At 43.7% G+C, this 13,855-nt stretch overlaps 2 protein-coding genes across 4 annotated transcripts; one reads left to right on the top strand and one right to left on the bottom strand.

Moving 5' to 3' along the window:
* The first annotated feature begins 5,739 nt into the window (after positions 1-5,739).
* Positions 5,740-6,282, top strand: LOC148787719 (uncharacterized). Its single transcript, XM_088881344.1, has one exon. It carries the CDS (start codon positions 5,740-5,742, stop codon positions 6,280-6,282), a length of 543 nt encoding a protein of 180 aa, XP_088737470.1.
* A 1,632-nt stretch (positions 6,283-7,914) lies between these two features.
* LOC105164504 (putative trehalase) lies at positions 7,915-12,118 on the bottom strand. Of its 3 annotated transcripts, none has more exons than XR_016066028.1 (12): positions 11,341-12,118; positions 10,916-11,035; positions 10,600-10,715; positions 10,315-10,415; positions 10,119-10,228; positions 9,965-10,037; positions 9,719-9,886; positions 9,561-9,651; positions 9,007-9,106; positions 8,714-8,927; positions 8,203-8,416; positions 7,915-8,117 (listed from the first exon to the last, which is right to left on the bottom strand). XR_016066028.1 is itself a non-coding variant. In XM_020694177.2 (11 exons), exons 1-11 carry the CDS (start codon positions 11,943-11,945, stop codon positions 8,333-8,335), a joined length of 1,782 nt encoding a protein of 593 aa, XP_020549836.1. In that variant the 5' UTR covers positions 11,946-12,118; the 3' UTR covers positions 8,145-8,332. The 3 variants fall into 3 exon arrangements, 1 of the variants encoding a protein (XP_020549836.1); XR_016066029.1 differs by having other exon boundaries at positions 7,915-8,114; XM_020694177.2 differs by lacking the exon at positions 7,915-8,117 and having other exon boundaries at positions 8,145-8,416.
* Between the last annotated feature and the right edge of the window lie 1,737 nt (positions 12,119-13,855).

Genomic DNA, 13,855 nt, shown 5'->3' with positions numbered 1-13,855 from the left:
ATGTTTGGATTTATATTTTTACATTTTTCGATACAAGATAATGAAATTTTAGGATTTGAACATGTGGGGGACACCCCCACTACTTAAAATATAAGCATGGACCACACATGTAATACCTTCCCAGAGCATCAAGCATTTTAAAAACCTGTTAAAATACACACCTTAGTCTTAGGAAACACAGGAACAAACATATAAGCAAATACATTAGCATTAGTTAGAGAAACTCACGGTATCGACCAATATGGGAAGGTGGGCTATCATCTTGAGGATTGCTCACTTCCACTCTTACTTCCACTCTTGCTCTTGTTTTCTGTGGGCTCGGGAGTTCTTGCCCATTCCTTATCCTTGTCTTTCCTCCTCCTCTTGGTGCCTCGTTCGTCCGAAACCTCGACGACTTCTACTTGCACATCACGGGAAGGATCCTCGATCTCAATATGGGAAGGGAGGGCCTGTTCGGAAGTAGTGGGGGTCGCGGAGGGAGGAGCAAAAGATCCAGCGACTTTGGATTTTTCCTTAGTAGTGGCAGCAGCAGCACGTGCCAGTTCACGATCAACGGAGGGGGGCAAGGTGCCTTTTCTGGCTCTAGCTTTGTTCGCGATCCTGGCAAGCATGATCTCTGATTCTATACAAAGTAATGAGAGAAGTTAGGAGGTCGTTTCAAAGGACAAGAAACAAAAGAAAAGATGATTAAAATCACCTAGAGTGCAGGGCAGGGGAGAGGCCCGCGAGCTTCAACACCTTCTCTTGTAGCAGTGCTTTTGGAAGGTACCAAAATAGCGTAATGTAGTTTATAAGGTCGCTCTTGAACCCCTCCCCATAAGTTTCCGATTTGGATTTTGACTCACGCCAATCAAGACGAAAGTTCCAGGGCTGGCCAGGTGGAGGTCGGATAAAGAAAAATCTTTCACGCCAAGGACCAACATTGGACTTCAGGTCGTCCAAATAACGACAGTCCTTGCTCGTGGTCAAATAAAACAACCAGTTTCGCCCGACCTCTTAGAGGCAGTAATATTATACAGCGACCAGAAATTACCAAAAGTAGGAGGGAGATCAAGGTGCTTCATGACTATGATAAAGAGAAGAATGTGACTTATGAAGTTAGGGGAGAGTTGCATAGGGCAGATGTCTAACCTAACAAGGATGTTATTCACTTTGCGAGGTAAAGGAAAAGGTAACCCTGCATGTAAAAAATGGAGGAGTGATAATGAGCGACAACCCTCAGGAGGTTGATGCATTCTATCAAAAGATCGAGGAAGAATGATCTCATAATTATCAGGGATGTAATATCTTCGTTTTAACTGTACTATAGGTGTTTCGACAGTACTTACAATTCCTAACCAGGGTTATTGCTGCATCATATCAGAATATTTTTGAAGAATAGGTACATCATCCGAATCTATAGTTTCTTCCGAGATATGGGAATGAGAAGAGGCAGGCGCGGGGGAAACGGGGTCATGAGATGTGCCAGCGACCTCCCCTGGTGTCAAGGGCCGTCCGCGTACTCGGCACCCTTGACGTGCACTTCAGCCACTCAACCGTTCTACATGGCCGACCAATCAACCTTCACCGACAAACGATGGACATCCATAGTCTTAGAGTCGTAAGAGTTGGTCGTTTACTGCTTTGTTATTTGCTTTTTGTTGTTTAGATTGCTCAGGGAGACATTACGCCTCCTGAAGTGCAATTTTCAGCTTTTCTATTATCTAGTGTAGACAATAGGATTTATTTTTTTAAGCCTATTATAGGAGGGAATGAGTTCAAGAAGCTTGTTTAGTGACATGTTAGAGTCCCCCTCAAGGCGATCCCCTTGCTCTAGCATCGTTGTTTATTGTATACGCATTTTTCAGCATCAATAAAGCTCCTTTCTGAAATCGCGTGTGCAATTTTCTGTTGTGTGATTTGTTCCTCCCTATTGTGATTCCTATCGGCGTGTTGCGTTAGTGCCGAGCGGGAGTGTGTGTGGAGATTGGTGGACGTAGTCAGTGGGCTACTAGCCTCACGTTGCGCTTTGCGGAAGGCGCCTCGTGAGAGGTGGTATTAGAGCCTCGTGTCGAGATTGGGCTGAGGCGTGCGAATGTTGCTGCTGCGAAGGTGTCAGGGCAAGATCTGGAGAGCCCGCGACACGCAGCTTCACCCAAAGAGAGCTGAGAACCCGGAGGACGGACATTCCCGGTTGACCGAATTGGAGGAGAAGGTCTCTTCCCTGGAATCTGAGATCATGGTGTTGAATTTGGAGTTGGACGAATGTCGGCAGGTGATTCAGGAGATGGCTGGCATATTTGGTGGCGATGGCATTGCCAATATGCGGCATGACATGGAGCAGATGTCCATTCAGATTGGTTTGCTCCAGCGTGTAGTGAGTAACGCCCCTGTTGTTGCTCATGATGTGGTGCTAGGCTTCGAATTTTGGAACCGAAGGCCTATAGCGGTGCTCGAGATGCGAAAGAGATAGAGAACTTCCTTTTTGACATGGAACAATACTTCCTTGCGGTAGATGTGCATGACGAGGTTAGGAAGGTGTCGACTGCGACCATGTATCTGACTGGTGACGCTAAGTTGTGGTGGTGTACCAAGTATGCGGAGATCCAGACCCATCAAGTGCAGCTTGATACGTGGGCTCTTCTACGGGAGGCGGTTCGAGAGCAGTTCTTCCCGGGGAATGTTGAGTACAATGCCAGGCGGGCATTGCGAAAGCTTGAGCATACAAGTTCCATGCGGGAATATGTGAAAGTTTTCTCAGCATTGATGCTGAATATCTGAGATATGTCGGACAAATACAAGCTGTTTGCTTTCATGGAAGGCTTGAAACCGTGGGCGAGAATTGAGTTGCAGCGCCAACGGGTGATTGATTTGAGATCGGCTATGACAGCTGCCAAACGGTTGGCAGATTTCAACCTAGAGACTCGGAAAGATAGGCAGTTGACGTCTAGTCATGCGCAGAATAAGCCGAGTGGAGCGAGATCGTTCAGGAATGACTTCAGCAGAGGTGGGGGAGAGCAGAAGCCCCACGCTCAGAATACCTCACAAGGCGGTTCAGGCAGGAACAAGCTCAGGCAGGGAGCACAGCAGAGGAGTAGCGGGTGCTTCCTATGCGATGGTCCGCATAGATTCAGAGATTGCCCGAAGAAACAATTGTTGAATGCACTGGCGACCTATACCGACAAGATGTCGCCCTCGAAGAATGTGGAGCCACAAGCATCGGCAGGTGGCGAGAAGGACTCGGAGGAGGATGAGGACAATTTGGGTGCCATATCCAATGGTGTAGTACATTGTCCACGGTGGCGGCAAAGAGAGTTGTGCCACCCCTTGCGAGAAAGACTGCCCCAGCTCTTACTGTGAAACAGCCGAAAAAAGAAGAAGAAGTTTAGTCCCGGAATCCTAGGAAGAAAGGGTTGATATTCGTTGATGTGAAGATCCATAGCAAGCCGATCCGTGCCATGATTGATACTGGAGCCTCTCATTACTACCTTGCAAACGCCGAAGTGGCGAGACTCGGGCTCGTGCTAGAGAAGGGAGTTGGGCGTGTGAAGGCAATCAACTCGGCACACAACCCATTGTCGGTGTGGCCAAGTCTGTGTTGATTAAGGTTGGTGCTTATGGGGCAAGATCAATCTTTATATTGTGGTGATGGATGACTTCAAGCTTATCCTCGGGCTTGAATTTCTACGGGATACACGCACAGCGGTCTTACCTCATGTCGATTCGCTGATGATAATGGGAGCGAAACCGTGTGTCATCCCTACCTTGGCCAGACGCACAGGAGAGAAGAATTTGTCGATCATGCAGTTTGAGAAGGGTCGCTAGCAGAATGAGCCATCCTACTTGTGCACTCTTCGTTTTGAGGAGATGGAAGAAGTGTCAGGGCCCATCCCCGATGGTATTAAGAGATTGTTGAGAGAGTTTGAGGACGTGATGCCAGACGAGCTTGTTAACCAGGTACTTCATGGTTTTCTTGACGAGTTTGTGGTGGTGTACTTGGACGACATTGTGGTGTACAATAGAACCTTGGTCGAGCACGAGGACCATTTGCGGCAGGTTCTGACGAGACTCCGCGAGCACGAGCTATATGTGAAGGTGTCGAAGTGCTCGTTTGCTCGGGAGAGTATCAGTTTCTTAGGACACATTGTGGAGAGAGGACGCATTCTGATTACAGGCTATTGAAGAGTAGAGACCGCCGAGTGATGTTCATGACTTGCTCGCATTTCTTGGCTTGACGAATTATTATCGGCTTTTTGTGAAGGACTACTCCGAAATAGTACGACCTTTGACGAACTTACTGAAGAAGACAGAGACTTGGAATTGGACGCCCCAATGCCAAGTAGACTTCGATGATTTGAACAGAGCGATGGTGACAGATCCTATGTTAGCCTTATCAGATATGTCGAAGTCATTTGTGGTGGAGACAGATGTTTCAAACTTTGCTTTAGGAGGAGTTCTAATGCAAGACGACCATCCAGTTGCCTCTGAGAGTAGGAAGTTGAAGGATGCCGAAATGCGTTATTCAGTGCACGAGAAGGAGTTGTTGGTCGTAGTTCATTGCACTCGACTATGGCGGCATTATTTATTAGGCTCTCCCTTCGTGGTCAGGACGGACAACACTGCAGTGAGTCATTTCATGTCGCAGGCGAAGTTGACCAGTAGGAAGGCACGTTGGCAGGAGTTACTGTCAGAGTTTCATTTGTGTTGGAGTACCGGGCCGGCTCCAACAACCATGCAGCAGACGCCTTGAGCCGCAGGGCGGATTTGGTGAATTTGGAGTCGATAGCAGCACTCTCCTCTAGCGCGGCTGCTATCTATGTGAAAGATCAGGTGCGGGAGTTACTACTGAGAGATCCCGCAGCGCAAGGCCTGATTCGGCTTGTCGAGCAGGACAAGGCTCGGCAATTTCGGGTCGAGGATGGATTGTTGAAGACCAAGGAAAACCGCATATATGTTCCGAGAGGCGGGGAGCTACGAAAATCACTCCTTTCAGAATGCCATGACACTCTTTGGGCGGGACACCAAGGACAGGAGCGCACGTATGCCTTGGTGCAGAGGGCCTACTATTGGCCACAGATGCTGGACGATGTCGAGACGTATGTCTGCACTTGCTTGATATGTCAACAGGACAAGGCAGACCATCAGAAGAAGGCCGGTTTGCTACAACCACTTCCCATCCCAAAGCATCCATGGGAATTTCTGGATTGCCTAAGGTCGGGGACTTAGGCTCTATTATCGTCGTGGTAGACCGATCGTCGAAATATGCTACTTTCATCGCAGCACCCAAACATGTTACGGCGGAAGGGACAACTCATATCTTCTTCAAGCACATCGTCAAGTATTGGGGACTGCCAAAGGATATTGTCAATGTCGAGACTCCCGTTTCACTGGCGTCTTCTGGACCGAGCTGTTCAAACTCCTCGGGTCCACACTTTCCATGAGCTCGAGCTATCATCCACAATTCGATGGTCAGACAGAATGCTTTAATTCTATGTTGGAGGACTACCTTCGGCACTTTGTGCGAGGTACGTAGAAGAATTGGGTGAAGCTCCTGAATGTCGCTCAGTTGTGTTTCAATGCCCAAAAGATCTCTTCACCAACAAGAGCGCTTTTGAAATTGTTACTGAGCAACAGCCGCTCTTTCCTCACACTCTTGACACCCCATAAAGTGTGAGATCCCCTCTTGCTCGAAGTTTCTCTCAGGAGTGGAAGTAGAATGTTGATATCGCTAGAAGTTGCCTGGAGACAGCTCAGAAGCGGATGAAGAAGTATGCAGCTCGGAATCGTCGCTTCATCGAGTTCAATGCGGGAGACCTGGTGAAGGTCCCGGATTCGAGATTCAAGTCATCAAGGGGGAGATACCCTCGGTTGATGCAAAAGTATGTTGGCCCTTTGCTTGTGGTTAGGCGTATTGGGACAGTGGTGTATAAGGTGGAGTTGTCGTCCTGGTGGAAGATCCACAACGTCTTCCATGTGAGCCAATTGAAGAAGTATTCAGCAGATAAGGAGGACGACACCCGCAATCAACCCAGCTGCCCACAACTTGAATTGACGAAGATGAACGAGAAGGTGGCTGAAGCAATCCTAAATCACCGAGTGACGAGTACTACGAAGAGAAACCATACAAAGTACTTGGTGAAATGGAGGGGATGCAGCAGCGAGGCGAACACTTGGGAGCGAGTGACGAACCTAAAGACGTTTTTACCTCTTGTCGAAGCGTACCATGCTTCCATAGCGCCGGGGACGTCGCTATCTCAGGTGGGGGAGGATGTCAAGGGTCGCCCGCATAATTGGCACCCTTGACGTACACTTCGGCCACTCAATCGTTCTACATGGCCGACCAATCAACCTTCACCGACAGACGATGGACATCCGCAGTCTTAGAGTCCTAGGAGTTGGTTTTTTACTGCTTTGTTATTTGCTTTCTGTTGTTTAGATTGCTCAGGGGGACGTTACGTCTCCTGAGGTGCAATTTTCAGCTTTTCTATTATCTAGTGTAGACAATAGGATTTATTTTTTTTAAGCCTATTATAAGGGGGAATGAGTTCAAGAAGCTTGATTTAGTGACGTGTTAGAGTCCCCCTCAAGGCGATCCCCTTGCTTTAGCATTGTTGTTTACTGTATACGCATTTTTCAGAATCAATTCAGCTCATTTCTGAAATCGCGCGTGCAATTTACTGTTGTGTGATTTGTTCCTCCCTATTGTGATTCCTATCGGCGCGCTCCGTTAGTGCCGAGTGGGAGTGTGTGAAGATTGGCGAACGTAGTCAGCGGGCTACTAGCCACACATTGCGCTTTGCGGAAGGCGCCTCGTCAGACTTGGGAAGGTCGCGGACGACCCCGAAATCGAACTCGAACGGGACCTCAATGCAGATTCAGAAACAGGATCAAAGACGTTCCTAGACCTAGAAGACATGATATTAAAAGCAGGAATAAAAGAAGGGTTAGAAGTACCTGAAGAAAGGAGGAGGGACTATATATAGGGGGATATCTGAGGCAGCGCGCCTTTTCACATGCCATCAGATGATGACACGTCAACAATTCTGACGGTGGTGATTCAACTGACTAACAAGCACCTGTTTCACTTCTCGTAGTGTCATTAATGACACTAAAAGAAGTGGGGAAATAATGATGAGGGAAATTACTAAATTACTAAAATACCCCTATTTTTTAATGCATTTTTATATGTATGACAAGACCCGCGCGTATGAACACGCCCGACCCGACCCGTTTGATCCATGCCCACTGTCAACCCTTGTAATGGCCTTTGGATTAGATGACGTGGCAACATCTCAACGGTGCCACGTGTCGCACAGCCAGACGGTACCGTACAATTATATATATCTTCATTTATGATTATTCCAAACAACACATTTATTACTTTTACCGATCTTTTTCTTGGTCTCATTCGACCTCTTTTCACCACCCGTGACCTATCATTTCTAACTTAGGCATCGGAGGGCCTTCGCTGGGGGCTACCCGGCTAGTCTTACGTTTGCTTTGTTCACAGGACTCACTAACAGGAAGCTCGAAAGAAGGATTTTGGGACCCGACCTCGGGACCTACATCAGCCACCCGATCCAGATTTTGTGCGACCTACATCAGAGGAGGAGGAAGATTGACATGCCTTTTGCTTCGAATCATCCCCATTTTTTCTTCTCTTCTACACCGCCTCTACCAATGTATGTAGATATCCACTACAGTCTCAGAAAAAATCGCGATGAACCTTCCTCAAATTTAAGTGTAGGTGACATTTTCCGGCAAAAAATTATCAAAATCGCCCATTTTTTTAATTACAGGACTAAATAGCGAAAAACAAATCGTATAGGACCAAAATTGCCACTCCCTATACAAAATGAATTTTGCAATTTTCCTGACTGAGTCTAATGAGAGGGAAACATGAGCGACCAAATCTGGACAAATGACACAGTTGAGGAACCAAAAGTGATGTTTACCCGAATTTATAAATAGTACAGGTATAGCTTGTTAACAATGAGCAGAGAAGACAGTTTTAGCTCATAATCCCCACAGATCACTCACTGCTACATAAAAGCAGGCTCAACATTTCAAACATTGATATATGCTCTGTGTAAAGGTTAACCGCATTGTCTCATCAATACTTTCAAATGTATCTACTGCTGCAATTTCAATGGAAATAACAGAAGTGAATTAAACCAATTTATTGTATAAGAAAAGAAGTCTCACATGGATCAACAATTCTACCTATTTACTGTATCCCCTGAATCTAACCTCTTCTTGTGGAATAATTTCACTACATTTTAGTGAATATTATTTCGGCTTTCTTAATACACTTTACCGGTCTAGAACCTCAACACTTTGCTTTTCTTGGTTATTAACAGTCAAGTTTCAGGTCTTCTGGCCATCCGAATTCCTCCAAGAATGCTAAGACGACTCCGTTCGACCAGCCAAATCCCGTCTGCACCGGAACATAGACAAATATGGCTGAATGTAAGTTGGAAGAGTGCTATAAATTTCCTTTTCAATACAAGAAATTGATTCAGTGCCTGTTATAGCATAATTGAGTTTTTAAGATGCTAGTATTGAGAGTTTACAAGCTCTTAATATTTTTTGAAGGGGAAAATGCAAGTAAGTCCCTTGTGATATTGCAAATGAGTAAATTACAATAAACCCTTTTATTTTTTGATCTTACAATCTTCTTTTTTTTTCTTAAAGAACAATATCACACTTTATAACAAAATGCAACATCACTTACTTGGGGTATATATTCCCCGCCCCCTCCAAAGCCTCCACATTTTTCCACGTCGTATTTTTCATGCATCGCTCCAGTCTTCTTATAAGCCACATAGTTTGTCCTGGTCCACTTAACAACAATATCTTTGGCAACACATCTTGCGTGTTTTGACCCTGACCTTACAAGGCCTTCGGCGATCATGTGCTGGAGAGGAGCCCAACCATTAGGAAAATCCCTGAAAACAATGTGTAGGAGTAAAATTTTTATGCATACAGAAAGAAAATCAAGTCGAGAACAGTGCAAAACCGACTTACCATTGTTGTCCCGAGTTTGTCAAAGAAGTCGCAATCCCAAACGAGCGAACCAAACCGGAATTTTGTAGACTTAGGACGACATCATCCACCATCTTGACATCTTCATGCATGCAAAACAGGAAAAGATTCCGTTACACTTCTTCGTCAAAGATGACATGTATAATTAGACAAATGAAGTTCTTGGATGACCCGTATGCGAGTTAATGTATGTAGTGTAAAAACTTGTAAATGATATGAGACAACAAAAATATGAGATCCAAGCCTCAATCAATTGTCATTTGGATGGACGAATTTGGACTTGAGCCAACTATTCGGAAAAAAAGAAGAATTTTTAAATGACAACACAATTAATGGATTCAAAATCATATGAGTGTAGAAAGATTTATGAAAACCTTTGTCACATAAAATTATCGAAACATGTACAATGAATTCATTGTAATGAATCTGGAAAGATCAAAAATTCCAAATCATCAATCCAAACACTAACATAAAAGCTTCTGCATGCACAGAAGTAGCATTTGGAAACCAGACATAAGAGATTGAACACAAATAACCTGAATTAAACAGTTCGATCCACAAGGGAATGAAGTTTGACGCAAATACTTTCTGATTCTGGCCTGAACGTCTCCATGTATACACCTCCTCCTGAACCCCAAATGAAGATTAGGAACAGAAAGACAAATTACTATCAAGCTAAGCACTGATAAATCACCTTCGATGGGTTGGAGTCACTCAACCAGTAATCGAGCCACTGTTGCATCTCCGCATTCCACAAAACAGAGTTTATGGCCTTTTTTCTAGCCTGAGAAGCTTCACTAAAGCGTCCAGCCGTTACAGCATCTCCGACAACATGTGCCAGAAAGGATATATCGAGCTCCATCTAAACCACAAATGTAATATTACACATAAAACACGACAAGTCATGCAATCCATTTTATCGGGAATTTCTTGATCCTACCTTCAAAATGAATACATTCAAATCCACAGGTATAATTGATGTTGTAGTTAATGTTGCTAGATCAGACTCATTCCTGCAAATTATTATAATCAATAAAAAAGCTCAATAACATAATTGAGAACTGTTGAAAAGAACTGATGAGGAGATATACTACCTCATCCATCTGGTACTGAAATCCCACCCAGATTCAGCAGCGGACGCTAGTTCACGATATAGTTGTGTTTTATCACAGTTATTTGAGAGTTTCGAAGCTGTTTCCCTATCCTGAAAGTGAATATCTGTTCAAGCAAATGGGAAATGTAATTTATCATCATGCTCCAGACAACAAACTTTCTGAAATAAGATCGTACAGTAGTTGATGACTCGGGCCTTGGTTGATTCCACAATGCGTAATATCGACTTAGACTGTGATTCGTACCATCAGCATCCATGATATTCACCTGATGCACCCCTTCAAGAATGAAAGTATAGCACAAAATGAGTGAACAGATCTTTATTTCACAGAGACACACACATAGACATACCTCGTTTCAAGAAAGCACTCCAAACATGTGCCAGCATGATGACTAAAAGGAATGAAAACAGAGGACAACTGTATACAGCAGATCAAGCGACGAAATATTCTTTACTTCTACCTGAATTCCAAAACTCGTGCTCCTTCACCAATGCAGGAAGTGATCTTATAACCAAGGTTTCGTCATGTGTGCGATTGTATATATCTATAACCATTGAGCTCAGCAAAGGAGGTTGGCTGCAATTTTGACAAGAACTTTAAACAAGACATAGAATTAAAGAAAGTTTCGGTTGATAGCATTTACGATTTTGATCATATGAGTGAAGCGTTTTATGCACTTAGAAAGGGTCAGATGAACTTAGTAACATATGAAAAAAAAAAGATGTAGGCTGAGACATAAGATGATCGTTACTCGGATTTTGAAAACAACAATTTACCTTCGATTCGTGTAGTATGCCCTTGCACCATTGAGAACATGACCGAATTCATCTATGAGGGAAATGAGATTATACACAATCCCTTTTGCCGTCTCGTACATTTTACTTGCTAACAACCCCCTGCACCACAATATATCTTCTTATGATGCACTCAACCAAAAGAAACAGACTACAGAAGATCCATGCATTCAACCGATGTAGCACGCATACCAAACTGCATTATCATACGTCTAAAAGAAAATAAAGTAGAAACTACTAGAATAAGTAGAGTAAACGTTCCACATAGATAAGACCCAAACACAAGACCTCTTGTTAAATAATATAATTCAATTTATACTCTATTCATTATCACGGATTGATCATCACCAAAACGCAGTAAAATTTGTAAAAGACAAACATTAAAGAAAAAGGAAAAATAAACCAACCTGATCACCCAGTAAGAATCCCAATAGTAAACCTCCCTGAACCTTGACCCGGGAATAATAACAGGGTTCTCCAAAGGGAGCATAGTATAGAAATCGGGATTCTCAAGGACCTGGCCCGAAACCTTCCTACTCAAATTCTTCCAGAGGCTATGCACCTCCAAGGCCCAAGCCCTCACCTCTGGGCTCTTCACTTTAGGCAAGAAGTCTTCGGGCTCCGCCACAAAGTCAACCGGGTCCACATACACCAAATCCTCCGCCGCCCCACCCAAATATTTCTCCAGGAAACCATTCAATTCTTCCACTGAAATCGAACCATTCGCTGTTCTGGTTAGTTTGTCAAAGGCTGCGACTGTTGTCGAGAGGTTTTGCTTCAGTGACATATCGACGTACAGTTTTGGATCAAAGCCCTTGTGCCCATAAGTCTTCAGAGCTGCTTCTTGAACCCGTTCGAGAAACGTGATCAGAGGAGTCGTGGGAATCACAGGGCCCGAGTCCTTCGGGGTGCAAGCAGCTGCTGTGACTATAGTATTGCTCATGATCAGCGTAAATGAGAAGATGAACAGAGTGGTGGTGATGATCGGATCCAGTGATACTACTCTGTCCATCTAAGAATGATGACATCTATATATACACCTAAATATATATATATACATACAATTCTGTGTATGTGCATGTGGGGCAGTTGGCGGTGGGACAGGGAGAATCGTTTGCAGAGGTGAATGAAATGGCGCAAGAAGACGGGCCAGCGGTTTAAATAACGCAGTTTACGTTTTAGCGAACTGATGCGTCGATGTCCCAACTATGTTTAACGCTTTTGGCGACTTATTTTTGTACTTGTCTTGTTTGAGAAATATATAATTAAGCAACAATGTCTTGGACTAAAAGGAAATGGAAACTCAAAGGGGAGGGAAAGGAAAAAGCGAGGTGGAACAATAAGTTTTAATTGTTTGGATAATTGAAAGGTGATTAAATTTTAAATTGTTTGGATAATTGAAAGGTGATTAAATTTTAAATACTTTTTATATGAAAAAAATAGATTAAAAATTCACTTCAATTGGCCGAATCGAGACTGGCCAATGGACATAGATTGGGCTACAAGAAAATGGAGAGGGCAACACATTATTAACCTGGCTTATTATGCGCTACTGGCTTTGTGTGTATCGTATTCGGAAAGAACGAAACTTAAGACGTTTTGAACAGTTTGAGCGAGAATCGACTACACTTGCTGGACTCATTGTGGAAGAGGTTAGACAGAGGATTCTTAGTGCTTAACTAGGGTGTATCTTCTACCTCTCATTAGATTGACCCAACGAACCCTTGAACAAAATGATGTGTATGTTCAAATTAAGTGGGTAATCTATCTGAATTATCTCTTCGAGTATCCCATAGAAATCACTGTCTGTGTCTATATATGATGAGCTTTTCCACACACCCCACTATTTATAGTTGACTTGCCTATGTTGTGACGTTTAGTGTAGAAATTGTAACCATTTATGAAAAAACACAGAAATGTTGTCACCTCAGTGATAGGATTCGAGTAATGCAACTTCAACAGCTCGTCCATGCATTTCGATTCGGGTTTCTCCTACAATTCACATAGTAGAGAGAATTGACGAATGACCATTTCATAGTTATAACACAATTGATGAGGTTTGACACTGACACGGCCTTTGAACCAATTCTTGAATTCAGTTGCTACTAATAGATCAGTGTTGGGATCCTCCGAATGGTAGTGCTAGTAGAGTTCATTCAAGAACGACTTGTATTTAAAAAATAAGAATACATATAAATATATATGTTCAAACTCTCAATAAGATTTGAAAAACCTATTTCTATTTATACACTTACTCGTAGTATGTCGTGACTACTTCAACGCATTCCACGCATGCTCAGGAAGCATATCACGAAAGGCAATTGGGATCAGCTTTTACAAAAATACATGACAATCATGACTTTTCATGCCGTGCATCCTTAGCTCTTTCATGTCAACGCAATGGCCAGATTAGATAGATACCCATCAGGAAACTTAGGGGGACGTGTCTCAGAGCATATAGAAGATGCTACAATCACGATATTGATAGGGGACGTATTCTCTCTTTGAACTTAATGTTCTCACTACGCACTCTGACTGCACTAGATAAAACTTATAATGTCCGTATCTTTTGACACAGACATCGGTCGCCAGATCTAAACTACAGTCATCATGTGCTTGTAATTGCCATGGTTCTTGAAGTCCAATAACTAATCTGGTATTATTGGAGTTGAGAATTCCAGTCATACTTACCAAGTCTCAAGAGGCTTCATAAAACGATTCCCGGTTAGTTCAATCAGTTGACTGCCTTGGCAACTGACCCATTAAGTATTGCATAGACAGTCTATGTCACCCTGCCAACAAAACACGAGTGCAACACTTAATGCAAGTCTTTGTAGGACACTTGATGCCCTGTTTCGAGCTCCTCGACTTCTTAAGTTTCAGACCAGTCCACTGAAGATGGTTACATGGCTGCCAACCAGT

This window comes from Sesamum indicum, linkage group LG6 (genome assembly GCF_026168435.1).
Source record: "Sesamum indicum cultivar Baizhima isolate 11 linkage group LG6, ASM2616843v1, whole genome shotgun sequence".
NCBI lineage: Eukaryota > Viridiplantae > Streptophyta > Magnoliopsida > Lamiales > Pedaliaceae > Sesamum > Sesamum indicum.
This window is presented reverse-complemented; position numbering and strand designations above follow the sequence as displayed.